This window comes from Microplitis mediator, chromosome 9 (assembly GCF_029852145.1).
Source record: "Microplitis mediator isolate UGA2020A chromosome 9, iyMicMedi2.1, whole genome shotgun sequence".
Taxonomy (NCBI): Eukaryota; Metazoa; Arthropoda; class Insecta; order Hymenoptera; family Braconidae; genus Microplitis; species Microplitis mediator.
In genome coordinates, this window is record NC_079977.1 from 3,833,029 (window position 1) to 3,847,323 (window position 14,295).

General features: G+C 28.4%; 4 protein-coding genes across 5 annotated transcripts; 1 reads left to right on the top strand and 3 right to left on the bottom strand.

Annotated features, from left to right (window-relative positions):
• The first annotated feature begins 131 nt into the window (after window positions 1–131).
• On the top strand, window positions 132–3,772 carry LOC130674744 (uncharacterized). The gene is made up of 6 exons (XM_057480166.1): window positions 132–371; window positions 703–795; window positions 2,100–2,254; window positions 2,337–2,484; window positions 3,112–3,431; window positions 3,508–3,772. Exons 1-6 carry the CDS (start codon window positions 301–303, stop codon window positions 3,621–3,623), a joined length of 903 nt encoding a protein of 300 aa, XP_057336149.1. The 5' UTR covers window positions 132–300; the 3' UTR covers window positions 3,624–3,772.
• Window positions 3,773–3,847: 75 nt separating this feature from the next.
• Window positions 3,848–6,003, bottom strand: LOC130674743 (eukaryotic translation initiation factor 4 gamma 3-like). The gene is made up of 2 exons (XM_057480165.1): window positions 4,878–6,003; window positions 3,848–4,789 (listed from the first exon to the last, which is right to left on the bottom strand). Exons 1-2 carry the CDS (start codon window positions 5,743–5,745, stop codon window positions 4,689–4,691), a joined length of 969 nt encoding a protein of 322 aa, XP_057336148.1. The 5' UTR covers window positions 5,746–6,003; the 3' UTR covers window positions 3,848–4,688.
• LOC130674741 (eukaryotic translation initiation factor 4 gamma 3-like) lies at window positions 5,621–9,461 on the bottom strand. Of its 2 annotated transcripts, XR_008991112.1 has the most exons (3): window positions 7,707–9,461; window positions 5,867–7,617; window positions 5,621–5,754 (listed from the first exon to the last, which is right to left on the bottom strand). XR_008991112.1 is itself a non-coding variant. In XM_057480164.1 (2 exons), exon 1 carries the CDS (start codon window positions 9,373–9,375, stop codon window positions 7,726–7,728), a length of 1,650 nt encoding a protein of 549 aa, XP_057336147.1. In that variant the 5' UTR covers window positions 9,376–9,461; the 3' UTR covers window positions 5,621–7,617; window positions 7,707–7,725. The 2 variants fall into 2 exon arrangements, 1 of the variants encoding a protein (XP_057336147.1); XM_057480164.1 differs by having other exon boundaries at window positions 5,621–7,617.
• Window positions 9,462–11,371: 1,910 nt separating this feature from the next.
• On the bottom strand, window positions 11,372–13,540 carry LOC130674897 (pre-mRNA-processing factor 17-like). The gene is made up of 3 exons (XM_057480346.1): window positions 13,216–13,540; window positions 12,916–13,132; window positions 11,372–12,832 (listed from the first exon to the last, which is right to left on the bottom strand). The coding sequence occupies exons 1-3, from the start codon at window positions 13,372–13,374 to the stop codon at window positions 11,493–11,495; spliced, it is 1,716 nt and encodes a 571-aa protein (XP_057336329.1). The 5' UTR covers window positions 13,375–13,540; the 3' UTR covers window positions 11,372–11,492.
• Window positions 13,541–14,295: the final 755 nt, after the last annotated feature.

Consider the following 14,295-nt stretch of genomic DNA (forward strand, 5'->3'; position numbering starts at 1 on the left):
ATGATCCTGAAGTTAACAGACAATTAGTAATTTTCAGATTTTTGGCGGGAAATTTAAAAATCTGTCATGTGATAAAATTTGACGTTTACAAAAAAACGCTGGCATGAAAAAGCGGCTTTATTTTTCAAGGATTATACGTCATACTTATTGTGATTTTACTTTTTACTCATTGTTTTGATTAACACGAGGTTAAAATATAATAATATATTAATAAAATAGTTAATAGTAACAGTGTTTGATTGTATTTCAACAGTTAATGACATAATTTTTAAATAATTTACATCATTTTATTAATGCAGAATGACGTTTTTCCGAGATTTATTTCAAAATTTATTCGGTGGAAACCGAAGAAACGAATACGATCATCAGGGGTAATTATTTAGTAATTAACAATAACAGAAATTAAAAAAAAAACATTTATATTTTAATACTTTGTCATATAATTTAAAAAACATTTAAATTATTTTTTTAAATTTTATTATAAATTTTTTGTATTTACTATTTATAAACCAACTTGCGTATTATATAAATATTTATTTAAATAATATATAGAATATTCTAGTAACATATATATTTTACTTAATTAAATTTTTTTGGCAAATAATAATTAATGATTTTTTAATATTACGTATACGCGAAAATTGTTGAAGTTATATATATTTATTGTAATTAATAATTAGTAATAATTACTGATAATTATAGATTTGATGATCGTCAACACTATGGCGACAAATTTCGAAATCCAATTTGGCGAAATGACGAGGAAGATTCTGATGACTATGTCGATGAATACAGGTAATTAATTATTTATTATAAATCTTATATGATGCTGAAAGAAGCTGACATTTGATAATTTTAGTGTTTTTAATTATCAAGTTAATTGACATCAGAAAGATTTTTAAAAAGTATAAAGTAAGAGATCCAGTACTTAATCAGAGAACTAGTACTCGATCAGTGAACTAGTACCCGGTCACTGATGTCTTTGTATATCACAAGAAAATTATTGAAAATTCTTCATGCATTTTCATGGTGGCCACATTTCTGGAAAACCTGGGAATGTCAGGGAATTATAAATATACTGAAAAAGTCAGGGAAATGTCAGGGAATTTCATCACAAAGCTGGAAAAATTTTCACTTTCTTTCTTTTGACTGAAAAAATCCTCCAAATTTAGTTTTCTGTTAAAACTGTTCAAAAAGTGACGCGGCGCGAATGCGGTTGTAAAACCATCTTGAAAAAAAATTAGTAGAAATTGATTCCAATAGCGAAAAAATGAAGCAGTTTGAATTATCAAGGCTGTTAGAAAAAAAAAGTCTTAGTAGAAACCAATCGCCAGGATCTTCAAGCTATTAACATCCATATTGACAAGTTAAAAAACTATAAACATTAAATGTATACATAAGTAATGAACTAATAAGTTTCACTATATTTATTATTCGCGTACTTCATTAATACTTTATTAATATTCTATGAAATATTCTTATTTATGAAATTTATTCTAGTGAAAATGAAAAATTTATTTATATTTTATTATAGAGTAAGTTATATAAAAACATGGATTTCAAATCAAAAGTAAAAAATTATTCATTTAATAAATAAAAAAAAAAACAATGAACATTGACAAATAATAAAAAAAAGTTTCATTTAACGACAATGATTAATTATTGATTAAACTGACATACCATTTTATTTTAAATTAAATAAATATTTCCAATGATTTAATATTACTACACATAGTCAAGGAATTTTTGAATTGTTTGACTGGAATACCTGGAAAAGTCAGGGAATTTAAATCTCAAAAATCTGTGACCACCATGAACTAGTGTCTGGTCCGGAAACTTATACCCGATCAGGGAACTAGTACCCGATCAGGAAATTAGTTATCGATTAGGGAACTAATACCCGGTCACTGATGTCTTTGTATATCACAAAAAAATTATTAAAAATTCTTCATATGCATTTTATAAATTTTTGCACATCAGTATTGACTGCTTATTAAAAATAAACGAATTTTTTTAATGACTACTACTTTCAGCATCACATAATTATTAGAAAATATGCGACCAAAAATAATTAATATAATTCTATGAATAAATTTCAGAGGATTCGGTCAAAATCCACAAGAATTTCATTTCCAAATTTTCACAAATCCTTTTGAAATGACAAGATACTTCGAAACTCAAATGCAAAATATGATGAAAGATTTTTTCAACTTTGGTTTTAATCATGACTCTGTTATTGGTGAAAATTTTGGCGGTAAATATTTTTGTAATTTCAATAAGTATCAAATTTTTAAATAAATATAATAATATTTATACTTTTAATTATGAAATTAAAGATCACCATGAAGGTTTACCTCAATTACTTCCACCACCAGTTCAAGGAAAAAAAAATCCACGTGATGAAGTTTTGAAGCCGGGTTATGATCTTCCGTCTCAAGATCCTGGAGATCTGAATTCTAAAAGAGATCAAGATCTAGATGGAAAGTAAATATTTTTTAAATTTATTTATTTCAAAATATATATATATATTAGGGTAGGTTGGAAAAAAACCTTTTTTTTTGTTTTTCTCAGCATGGGGGTAGAATTTGTACCTTTCAAAAAAAAAAAAATTTTTTTATTCAACATTTTGAGGTGGCCCACTCATTTTTTAAATAAATAATTGATTAAACGGGGCAGTTCCAACAAAAAAAATTTTTTTTTGTCCCAAATCGTGAAAAACATCTAATAATTGTCGAATGTGAATTTTTTTTACTTCACTTTCATTTTAATTCAAAAGAAAATGCTTTTCGTTTTTCGATTTTTTACTTAAATTACACAAATAATAGGAAAAAAATTTTTTCAACTTCTGACTTTCAATTAGCTTTCAAGGGGACACCCTACAGATTCTAGAACACCGTGTAATTTTTTTCGTTGGGACTACCCCGTTTGATCAATCATTCATTTTAAAAACGAGTGGGCCACCTCAAAATGTTGAGTAAAAAATTTTTTTTTTTTTTATAAGGTACAAATTCTACCCCCATGCTAAGAAAAACAAAAAAAAAAGTTTTTTTTCAACTCACCCTAATATATATACCAGTAAATAAATATATATATATTTATATATATTTCTAGAATAACTGCTGGCGATTTCTCTCGTATTTGGCAAGATGTTGAAATACCTGACGAAAAACAATTAGTAGTTCCCGAAGATGGAAGATCGGTTGTCCCTCGTAGTAATTTTAAATTTAATTCATTCGGCAAATCGGTGATGTCACAAATAATAAGACGACCTGATGGTACCGTCGAAGAACGGAAAAGTGTAACTGATAGCGAGGGCAACTGTGAGACAACAATAAAACGTAAAGTTGGTGATAAAATTTACACGAGTGTCACCAAGAGAGATAAAAATGGAGTTGAAAGCAAGACCGAGAATTTTGAAAATATTCCTGAGAGTGAGCTTACATTTTTTATGCAACAGATCCACAAAATTTTAGTTATTTCTGATATTAATTTATTTTTGGTTTTCAGGTGAAATTAAAAATTTTGACTCGAACTGGAAACCTCTTGAAGAACCGAAAATTGATGTCGGGCCGCTGAGTAAATTTCCTTGGGAAAAATTTTTTGACTTCAACCCAAAATTATAGTAACGTTTAAGAGTCATGCGTAGTTAGTACATTATAATAATTGTAACTTGAAAACATGTAAGAAAGTTATTTCCAATTACGTCAGCTTGTAAAAAGAAAATTATAAAAAGTTGCTACTGGTCATAAATAAAATAATAAAATAAATTATTGAATATTTAAATAAAAGTTTCTTTAATTATAAATTTATTTATTGTTTTATGAAAAATTAATTAGTCTCTGTTTGAAAAATGTGTTTGAAATTATTCGTAATTTTGAAGTGCATTCGAAAATACTTTAGCTCTCGTTATGTAGCAACGCTGGGCTAGAGTTAGAGTATTTCCGAATGCACCCACAAACAATTTTTTAAAAAATTGACATCAATTTTGAAATTTCCCGCCAAGTTAGCGCCTGATCCTGATCCTGAAGTTAGCAGGCAATTATAAATTTTTGAATTTTTTTTCAACCAATTAATTACAAAAAAAAAAATCTAAAAATATGCACATGTAGAAAATTGAAAAAACTAAAGGTGCAATTTTTTCAAATTTTTTTTTTTTATAATTTATTGTTTTAAAAAAAAATTCAAAAAATATCAGACGGCTAAATTCATTATCACTCAAAAATCGTGTTTTTTAAATGAGTATTAATGTAGCAGACATGAGACCATTTATAAATTTTAATTAAATAAATAAATTAATTAAGATAATTAAATTTTAAAAAATACATGTACTGATTTTTAATTATTTAAGTACGCATTTTTTTATTTTCGTCTTTTTGACATTTTATTTATTCATTAAAAAATTTAAAAAATTGCCAAATGTCAGCCGAATTCACGCTCATATTTTTTTATGATCCTAAAGTTAGCAGACGATTAACAATTTTCAAATTTTTTTTCAACAGTTCAATTAAAAAAAAAAAAAATATTAATGCAATGAGATCAAAATTTTAATTAAATTAACTCTCGTTCCATTAAACAAAAAAAAAAACATATTTTTTATCAAAAGATATGTAAAAAATTAATTTTTTTTTTAATTCAAATCGTGGATTGACAAACTTGCTATAAAGATTTAATTATTATTATACCGGAAATTATAATTCATTACATAATGAGCGAATGGCATCATAATTTGCTGCAGTAAGTACAGGACCTTCTGGTTGCGGAAAAGTAAAATCATCCATCGGAGCTCTTTCTAAAAAATAAATAAATAATCCATTTAAAAGATTTATTAATAGTAAATTAATAAGAACAATAAAATTATGGAAATAAAAAATACTTACGACCATTTCTTCGTGGTCGATAATATGACGGTTTCTTTTGAGTTTTTGAATTGATGATATGACGAGGAACCCAGCGATTTAGTTTCAAATCAATAACATCTTGGATCATAAATCTTATTCTTGAACTTATTTTATCTTTTTCATTTCGATTTATCAGTTTTATTAATACATTAAAGTATGGTGAAAGATCTCTCGTTTCTTCCATTGTTTGTCCAATTATCGTTAACAATTCACACAAACGTTCTAAATTCCCTTCATCAGGTGTTTTTAAAAGATCATTTATACACATATTCATTATTCTATTACTCAACATTTTTTGTTTATTTAATTCACCGATAAATTTAATATTTCCAATTGACTTCATTTTGATCCGACGATCATGTTCTTCGAGACTCAATTTCAGTTCTTCCTTTTTATAATCATCTGTACATTTTTCAATTTCTTCAAGTTTTTTGACCCTCTCTTTCGTTCCATCAGTTTTAGTTTTTTCAAATTCTTTTTGGCAACGAATAGTAAGTAATTGATGAAAATCAAAATTGTCGCACGAAGTTTTATCTGACATATCAACATTTATTGGTCCTAGTTCCTTGCAAATCATGACATAGGATTTTACAAACTTTGGATCATTAATTGCTTTATCATATATTAAATTAACAACACCTTGTAATTTTTCCCGCGTGTCAATTTCTAATTCTCTTAGTTGTCCAACAAATTTATCAAACGTCTGCGGTGCTACTTTATTAAAAATTCTACGAACTTTTTTATAAAGCAGCGTTTTTTCATCATCTGCAGTTTCATTATTTTTCAGCGGAGTTGGCTTCCATGGATTTGTAGATTCATGTAATTTTATACCTTCATTAAGTGACATGTTGTCACCCTAAAAATTTCTTTTAATTTTAATGATACTGAATTTAACAGCCGTCTAATAGTTTTTGAATTTTTCAAAAAATGATAAATTATAAAAATAAAAATATTTAAAAAAATTGCACCTTTAGTTTTTTAAATTTTCTACATGTGCATTTTTTTAGTTTTTCTTTTTTTTGCCTCTGATTGGTTTGAAAAAAATTCAAAAATTTTAAATTGTCTGCTGACTTCAAGATCACTCAATTTTAACCCTTCAGCACTCAGATAAATTTAAAATTAAGGTTAAAATGACAACTGTTTGTATACACCTGGTCCACAAATAAATTTCACGAAAAAATCCGAATCGAGCCGACCATACTCGATTTATAAATTTTTACACGATTCTGAAGTTAGCAGACAATTAAAAATTTTTTGATTTTTATTTGAACAATTAAATTTGAAGAAAAAAAAAAAACTAAAAATATGGACATGTAAAAAATTTAAAAAACTACAAGTGTAATTTTTCAAAATATTTTTTTTTTTATAATTCATCATTTAAAAAAAAAAACAAAAATTATTAGTCGGCTAAACTCCGTGTCATGAAGTCACCAGACAATTCAAAAGTTTTGATTTTTTTTTTAACAATTAAATTTGAAGAAAAAAAAAAACTAAAAAAAAGCACATGTAGAAAATTAAAAAAACTACAAGTGTAATTTTTCAAAATATTTTTTTTTTATAATTCATCATTTAAAAAAAAAAACAAAAATTATTAGTCGGCTAAACTCCGTGTCATGAAGTCACCAGACAATTCAAAAGTTTTGATTTTTTTTTTAACAATTAAATTTGAAGGAAAAAAAAAACTAAAAAAAAGCACATGTAGAAAATTAAAAAAACTACAAGTGTAATTTTTCAAAATATTTTTTTTTTATAATTCATCATTTAAAAAAAAAAACAAAAATTATTAGTCGGCTAAACTCCGTGTCATGAAGTCACCAGACAATTCAAAAGTTTTGATTTTTTTTTTAACAATTAAATTTGAAGGAAAAAAAAAACTAAAAAAAAGCACATGTAGAAAATTTAAAAAACTACAAGTGTAAATTTTCAAAATATTTTTTTTTTTATAATTCATCATTTAAAAAAAAAACAAAAACTATTAGTCGGCTAAACTCCGTGTCATGAAGTCACCAGACATTTAAAAAGTTTTTGATTTTTTTTTTAACAATTAAATTTGAAGAAAAAAAAAAAACTAAAAATATGATGATCCTGAAATTGACAGACGATCAAATATTTTTGAATTTTTATTTAAACAGATTAATGACATAAAAAAAAAACTAAAAATATGCACATTTAGAAAATTCAAAAACCTATAGGTGCAATTTTTTCAAATATTTTTTTTTTAATTTATCGTTGAGAAGCACAATCCAAAAATTATTAGACGTCGGCTGACTTCAGTATCATAAAATATGGACATGTAGAAAATTAAACAAACTACAAGTGCAATTTTCTAAAATATCTAAATTTTTTTAATTTTGTTTTTAAAAAAATACAAAATTTATTAGACGTCGGCTAATTTTAGTATCACAAATTATTAATTATTAAATAATTAGTAAATGGTATTAAATTCGTGACAATAAAGTTAGCAGACATTTAAAAATTATGATTTTTTTTTTACAAAAAAATGAATATTAAAAAAAATATTTTGAAAAATTGCACGTATAGTTTATAAAATTTACGACGGCATTTTTTTAGAAACATTTTTTTTCATTATTTTTCTGTCAAAAAAAATTTTTTTAATTTCAACTGTCTGCTAACTCTCTCATCATCTTATATTCTGCTTCAGTAAATGCTGCACGATTTTGTACATGCGTGAAACTCAAATTCTCCATCGGAGCCCTTTCTAAAAAATAAATAAATAATCCATTGAAAAGATTTATTAATAGTAAATTAATAAGAACAATAAAATTTTCGGAAATAAAAAATACTTACGACCATTTCTTCGTGGTCGTTAAAATGACGTTTTCCTTTGAGTTTTTGAATTGATGATATGACGAGGAACCCAGCGATTTAGTTTCAAATCAATAACATCTTGGATCATAAGTCTTATTCTTGAACTTATTTTATCTTTTTCATTTTGATTTATCAGTTTTATTAATACAGTAAAGTATGGTAAAAGATCTCTCGTTTCTTCCATCGTTTTTCCAATTATCGTTAACAATTCACACAAACGTTCTAAATTCCCTTCATCAGGTGTTTTTAAAAGATGATTTATACACGTATACATTATATTATGAGTCAACATTTTTTGTTTACATAATTCACCGATAATTTTAATATTTCCAATTGACTTCATTTTGATCTGACGATCATGTTCTTCGAGACTCGATTTCAGTTCTTCTTTTTTATCAGCATCTGTACATTCTTCAATTTCTTCAAGTTTTTTAACTCTCTCTTTCGTTTCATCAGTTTGATTTTTTTCAAATTCTTCTTGGCAACGAGTAAGAAGTAATGAACGAAAAGTAATACTGCTACGCGATGCAGTTTCATCAGTTGGCAGATCAACTTTTATTGGTGCTAGTTCCCTGCACATCATGACATAGGCTTTTACAAACTTTGGTTCATTAATTGCTTTATCATATATTAAATTAACAACACCTTGTAATTTTTCCTGCGTGTCAATTTCTAATTCTTTTAGTTGTCCAACAAATTCATCAACTTTCTGCGGTGTTACTTTATTAAAAATACTACGACCATTTCTTCTTCTATCAAAACAACGATTCGGTGATGAATTAAATGACGTTTTCTTTTGAGTTTGAACCATAGTTTTTGAATTTATGTTACCATGACGAGGAACCCAGCGATTTTGTCTCAAATCAATAATATCTTGGATCATAAATCTTATTCTTGGACGTATTTTATCTTTTCCATTTCGATTTATCAGTTCTGTTAATGTAGCAAAGTATGGTGAAAGATCTTCCTTTTCTTCCATTGTTTGTCCAATTATCGTTAACAATTCACATAAACGTTCTAAATTCCCTTCATCAGGTGTTTCTAAAAGATGAATTACACACCTCTTCATTATATTAGTAGTCAACATGCTTTGTTTATTTAATTCACCGATAATTTTAATATTTCCTATACTCTTCATTCTGATCCGACGATCATGTTCTTCGAGACTCAATTTCAGTTCTTCCTTTTTATCAGCATCTGTACATTCTTCAATTTCTTCAAGTTCTTTAACTCTCTCTTTCGTTTCATCAGTTTGATTTTTTTCAAATTCTACTTGGCAACGATTAAGAAGTAATGAACGAAAAGTAATACTGCTACGCGATGCAGTTTCATCAGTTGGCAGATCAACTTTTATTGGTCCTAGTTCCCTGCACATCATAACATAGGCTTTTACGAACTTTGGTTCATTAACTGCTTTATCATATATTAAATTAACAACACCTTGTAATTTTTCCTGCGTGTCAATTTCTAATTCTATTAGTTGTCCAACAAATTTATCAAACGTCTGCGGTGCTACTTTATTAAAAATACTACGAACTTTTTTATAAAGCAGCGTTTTTTCATCATCTGCAGTTTCATTATTTTTCAGCGGAGTTGGCTTCCATGGATTTGTAGATTCATGTAATTTTATACCTTCATTGAGTGACATGTTGTTCTAAAAATCTCTTTTAACCCTTCAGCACTCAGATAAATTGCTAATTAAGGTTAAAATGACAGCTGTTTGTATACATACATATATATCATATATATCAACTTCATGAAGCATAAAAAAAAAGTTTTGATTTTTTGCGGGAAAAATTCGAATCAAGATTTTATCAGATCAATGTAAATTTACATTGGTGTTAATTGATCTATTTAGATTCATATAAATTTCAGGTTTAAACTTACTTATGGTGACCACAGATTTTGGAGATTGAAATTCCCTGACTTTTCCAGGAATTTTAGTCAAACAATTAAAAAATTCCCTGACTATGTGTAGTAATATTAAATCAGTGGAAATATTTATTTAATTTAAAATAAAATGGTATAAGTCAGTTTAATCAATAATTAATCATTGTCATTAAATGAAACTTTTTTTTATTACTTGTCAATGTTCATTGTTTTTTTTTTATTTATTAAATGAATAATTTTTTATTTTTGATTTGAAATCCATGTTTTTATATAACTCTCTATAATAAAATATAAATAAATTTTTCATTTTCACTAGAATAAATTTCATAAATAAGAATATTTCATAGAATATTAATAAAGTATTGATGAAGTACGCGAATAACAAATATAGTGAAACTTATTAGTTCATTACTTATGTATACATTTAATGTTTTTAGTTTTTTAACTTGTCAATATGGATGTTAATAGCTTGAAGATCCTGGCGATTGGTTTCTACTGAGACTTTTTTTTTCTAATAGCCTTGATAATTCTAACTGCTTCATTTTTTCGCTATTGGAATCAATTTCTACTAATTTTTTTTCGCGATGGTTTTACAACCGCATTCGCGCCGCGTCACTTTTTCAACAGTTTTGACAGAAAACTAAATTTGGAGGATTTTTTCAGTCAAAAGAAAGAAAGTAAAAATTTTTCTAGCTTTGTGACGAAATTCCCTGACATTTCCTGACTTTTCCAGTATATTTATAATTCCCTGACATTTTCAAGTTTTCCAGAAATGTGGCCACCATGAAAATGCATGTGAAGAATTTTCAATAATTTTCTTGTGATATACAAAGACGTCAGTAACCGGGTACTAGTTCACTGACTAAGTACTGGATCTCTTACTTTATACTTTTTAAAAATCTTTCTGATGTCAATTAACTTGATAATTAAAAACACTTAAATTATTAAATCTCAGCTTCTTTCAGCATCATATAATAATTATAATAAATAATTAATTACCTGTATTCATCGACATAGTCATCAGAATCTTCCTCGTCATTTCGCCAAATTGGATTTCGAAATTTGTCGCCATAGTGTTGACGATCATCAAATCTATAATTATCAGTAATTATTACTAATTATTAATTACAATAAATATATATAACTTCAATAATTAACGCATATACGTAATATTAAAAAATTATTAATAATTATTTGCCAAAAAAATTTAATTAAGAAAAATATATATGTTACTAGAATATTCTATATATTATTTAAATAAATTTTTTTTTAAGATGGTTTTACAACCGCATTCGCGCCACGTCACTTTTTGAACAGTTTTCACAAAAAACTAAATTTGGAGGATTTTTTCAGTCAAAAGAAAAAAAGTGAAAATTTTTCCAGCTTTGTGACGAAATTCCCTGACTTTTCCAGTATATTTATAATTCCGACATTTCCAGGTTTTCCAGAAATGCGGCCACCATGCTACTTATTTATGAGCTTCATAAATTTGTATGTAGAAAAAAAAATATTTAGAATTATTATTAAAAATTAATTAATAACTAGAGACAAATATGAATTAATTATAAATTTATATGAATTACTGATATTATTTAAATTACCCGATGATAAATTTTATAAACATATAGTAGTTATAGAATTATAATATATATATATTCATATAATAGAGTAGAGTAAATATTTAAGATTGATAATTTTTCGTGACGGTAAATAAAAATACGTATGTAAATGTAAAATATATATGTTTATATTTTATATTCTTAATTATAAATTTATTAACAAGTAGAGCACTAGTAGTATCATTATAAATTACGATGATGAGGATGATGATGATAATAAAAATAATAATTTTTTGTACAGTACAAGCGTAAAAAACTAATCCCAATATTTTATCTTGCCGTCCCAACCGGCAGTGGCCACCCGAGAAGGCTCATGAGGATGCCACAGTGTGGAAATACAAACTCCGTCATGTGCCTTCCATTTTTTATAAAGTTTGGTGGTCTTCCAATCCCATATGTAGCACTTCCCATCAGCGTCTCCTGATACTAGGTAACTCATATCAGGCGAGAAATCCAAACCACACGCGTAACCGGCTACCATATGGCCTGTGAATGTTTTTTTGCGGTTCATCTTGAATCGATTTAACGCCGAAAAAATTACTATTTTATTGTCCATTGACTGACAGGCCAACCATTTCTGGTTGGGAGACAAAGCGACTGCGGGCATTGAATGCATCGTAGGATCCGCGATGTACTTCATGTCCACGGGAATATCCCACTCCCACACTCTAAGACTTTTGTCGTCGGACGTGGTGACGAATCGACGGTTCTCATCTACGAACGTTATGGTGTTCACTGCACCCAAATGACGATCGTACTCCTGAGTTATTTCCCCGGATCTCGTGTCCCAGCAGATGATTTTCTTGTCACTAGTTCCAGCAACAAACAGATGCTGCTTGTCGTGCTCTGGATTAAATTTAACGCAGTAAGGAATTTTCCTGCTGGTAAATCGACTGATGCACGCGCCAGTTTCGGTGTCCCAGAGTTTGACATAACGGTCGTATCCAGCAGACAAAAATCTCTTTCCGTCATTGTCAAAACTTATGTCACGAACTGCTTGCCTGTGTCCATAATAAGTACGTACGCATCTGCGGTCTTTGTAAACCTCCCAGAGTTTAACCCGACAGTCCATGCTGCAGGACAGCATAAGATGAGCGGTCTTGGGAAACCATTTAATCTGGGAAATTCCCTTCGTGTGACCTTCCCAGGTGTGGACTTGAGATTTAGGGAGGAAGCATTTGTCCGGTGGCGAATCTGACCGTAGATTAACACCAACATCTTGAGGAGCATGAAGGAACGAGCGGCCTTGATAATCCACCGGGTCTTTGATGTGCAAAACAGTTTTTTCTTCCAGTGGTTTCTCTTCCACCTGCTTGCCTCTCTTGCTCTTTTTGGCCAGAATCTCTTCCAGCTCTGCCGCTTCCTCTTCCGTAGGTTTAATGACCTTCTTTTCATCAACGAATGCACCCCAGGGTCCCAGGAAACCTTCAATGTCCTGTGGGTCGTCATTCCGGTGGCGTTTCCTCTTGTCCGCTGGTCGCAACTGTGTCCGCTCGAAAACTGTCTTTGCTCCTTTTTCTTCTGCGACATCTGTTGATCCTACCATCGCTCTTCCTTCCTCTGCACTGCCGTCTATCGTTGGATCCAGCGCGTAACCTGATACGATAAATAAATAAATTAATAAATAAATTAATTAATTAATTAGCAAAAATTATTTAAATAATTTTTAAATGTTTTACCATAGCTGGTAAAAGTCCTGCGCTGGTTTTCAAATTGGAATTCCGATATATGAGCTTTTTCAACGTAACCGGATAATATATTTTTCGCAGCGCGCTGCTGCTGTGTTTTGAAAGGGTTTTCAGGCCCAACCTCCGGTGCGAACAATTCATCGTAGGTAGGATTGTACGGAAGTTCCGTCATCGTTGAGTCAATATGACGGAGGCAGAGTTCAGTGCCCTGTAAATAAATGAACATTTTTTTTTATTACATGAGTCATCGGATTTGGAAATAATATTGATAATAAATTTAAAAATACTTACAGTCGGAACCACGTCTGGGGCCGCGCAAATTTTCATAGACATCGCGATACTGTGCTCGTTATTTATTAATTTATTGTCATGGTTAACCTCAACTTTAGGAATATCAGCTGATGAATCTTCTTCTTCGTCGCTACTCTTGTATCCTTGCAACGCGAGCATTTTTTTAAATTATTTACGCTAGTTTGATTATTTGAAATTTTTAAATTTTTGGTCCAGATATTTTGTATTTACAAACAGTAAATTTGGATTTGAATATTTGAGGTTAACTTGGTTAGAAATAAACGTGTGTTGTTCGTAGTCAAGTTCTGAACGTAATAAAAATCAGGTGGATTCGTATCTGGGTTCGCGCCTCTACTGGTAAGTAAAACAACCAAAGATACAAGGGCGCGCTCTGCTGTCCGGAATTTAAAACGAAAAATTACACCAACGCAAAAGAAAATACAAACTTGCACACAGCGCTGCGGTCTTCTGTGTTACAAATTTTGAATTTTATAAATGTTTCATTTTTTATTGACGCGTTTGATAAAAAATAAATTGATTAATAAATGGTGATAACTTTCAAATGATACTAAAGTTAGTCGACGTCAAATAATTTTTTAATTTTTACAAAAACAATAAATTGCAAAAAAAAAAATATTTAAAAAAAATGCACTTGTGGACCTTTAAATTTTCTACATGTGCATTTTTTTAGTTTTTTTTTCTTTATATTTAATTGTTCAAAAACAAATCCAAAAATTTTTAATTGTCTGCTAACTTTACTATCATAACTTTCAATACTGATTATTATTTTTGATGATGTCATTTATTGGTAAATTTGAAATGAAAATCGGGATGAGAGTGACTGTAGACATGAGACATTTTTTAAATTTTGAATAAATCCATAAATTGAAATGATGAAATTTAAAAAAATGAAAAGTGTAAATGTAGCAGACATAATGATAGTAAAGTTAGCAGACATTTGAAATTAAAAAACATTTTTTTTAACAGATAAATAATGAAAAAAATATATTTTTAAAAAAATGCACATGTCGGAAATTTCATAAACTACACGTGTAATTTTTCAAAATATTTTTTTAATTA

Bases quoted from the DNA above. Each gene is read 5' to 3' on its own strand.
- LOC130674744 (XM_057480166.1), top strand. From the start codon at position 301: ATGACGTTTTTCCGAGATTTATTTCAAAATTTATTCGGTGGAAACCGA. The intron at 796-2,099 runs GTAATTAATTAT...AATAAATTTCAG, and splicing joins GACTATGTCGATGAATACAG to AGGATTCGGTCAAAATCCAC. The intron at 3,432-3,507 runs GTGAGCTTACAT...TTTGGTTTTCAG, and splicing joins TTTTGAAAATATTCCTGAGA to GTGAAATTAAAAATTTTGAC.
- LOC130674743 (XM_057480165.1), bottom strand. From the start codon at position 5,745: ATGTCACTTAATGAAGGTATAAAATTACATGAATCTACAAATCCATGG. The intron at 4,790-4,877 runs GTAAGTATTTTT...TTTATTTTTTAG, and splicing joins TCGACCACGAAGAAATGGTC to AAAGAGCTCCGATGGATGAT.
- LOC130674741 (XM_057480164.1), bottom strand. From the start codon at position 9,375: ATGTCACTCAATGAAGGTATAAAATTACATGAATCTACAAATCCATGG.
- LOC130674897 (XM_057480346.1), bottom strand. From the start codon at position 13,374: ATGCTCGCGTTGCAAGGATACAAGAGTAGCGACGAAGAAGAAGATTCA. The intron at 13,133-13,215 runs GTAAGTATTTTT...ATTTATTTACAG, and splicing joins CCCCAGACGTGGTTCCGACT to GGCACTGAACTCTGCCTCCG. The intron at 12,833-12,915 runs GTAAAACATTTA...TTATCGTATCAG, and splicing joins CAGGACTTTTACCAGCTATG to GTTACGCGCTGGATCCAACG.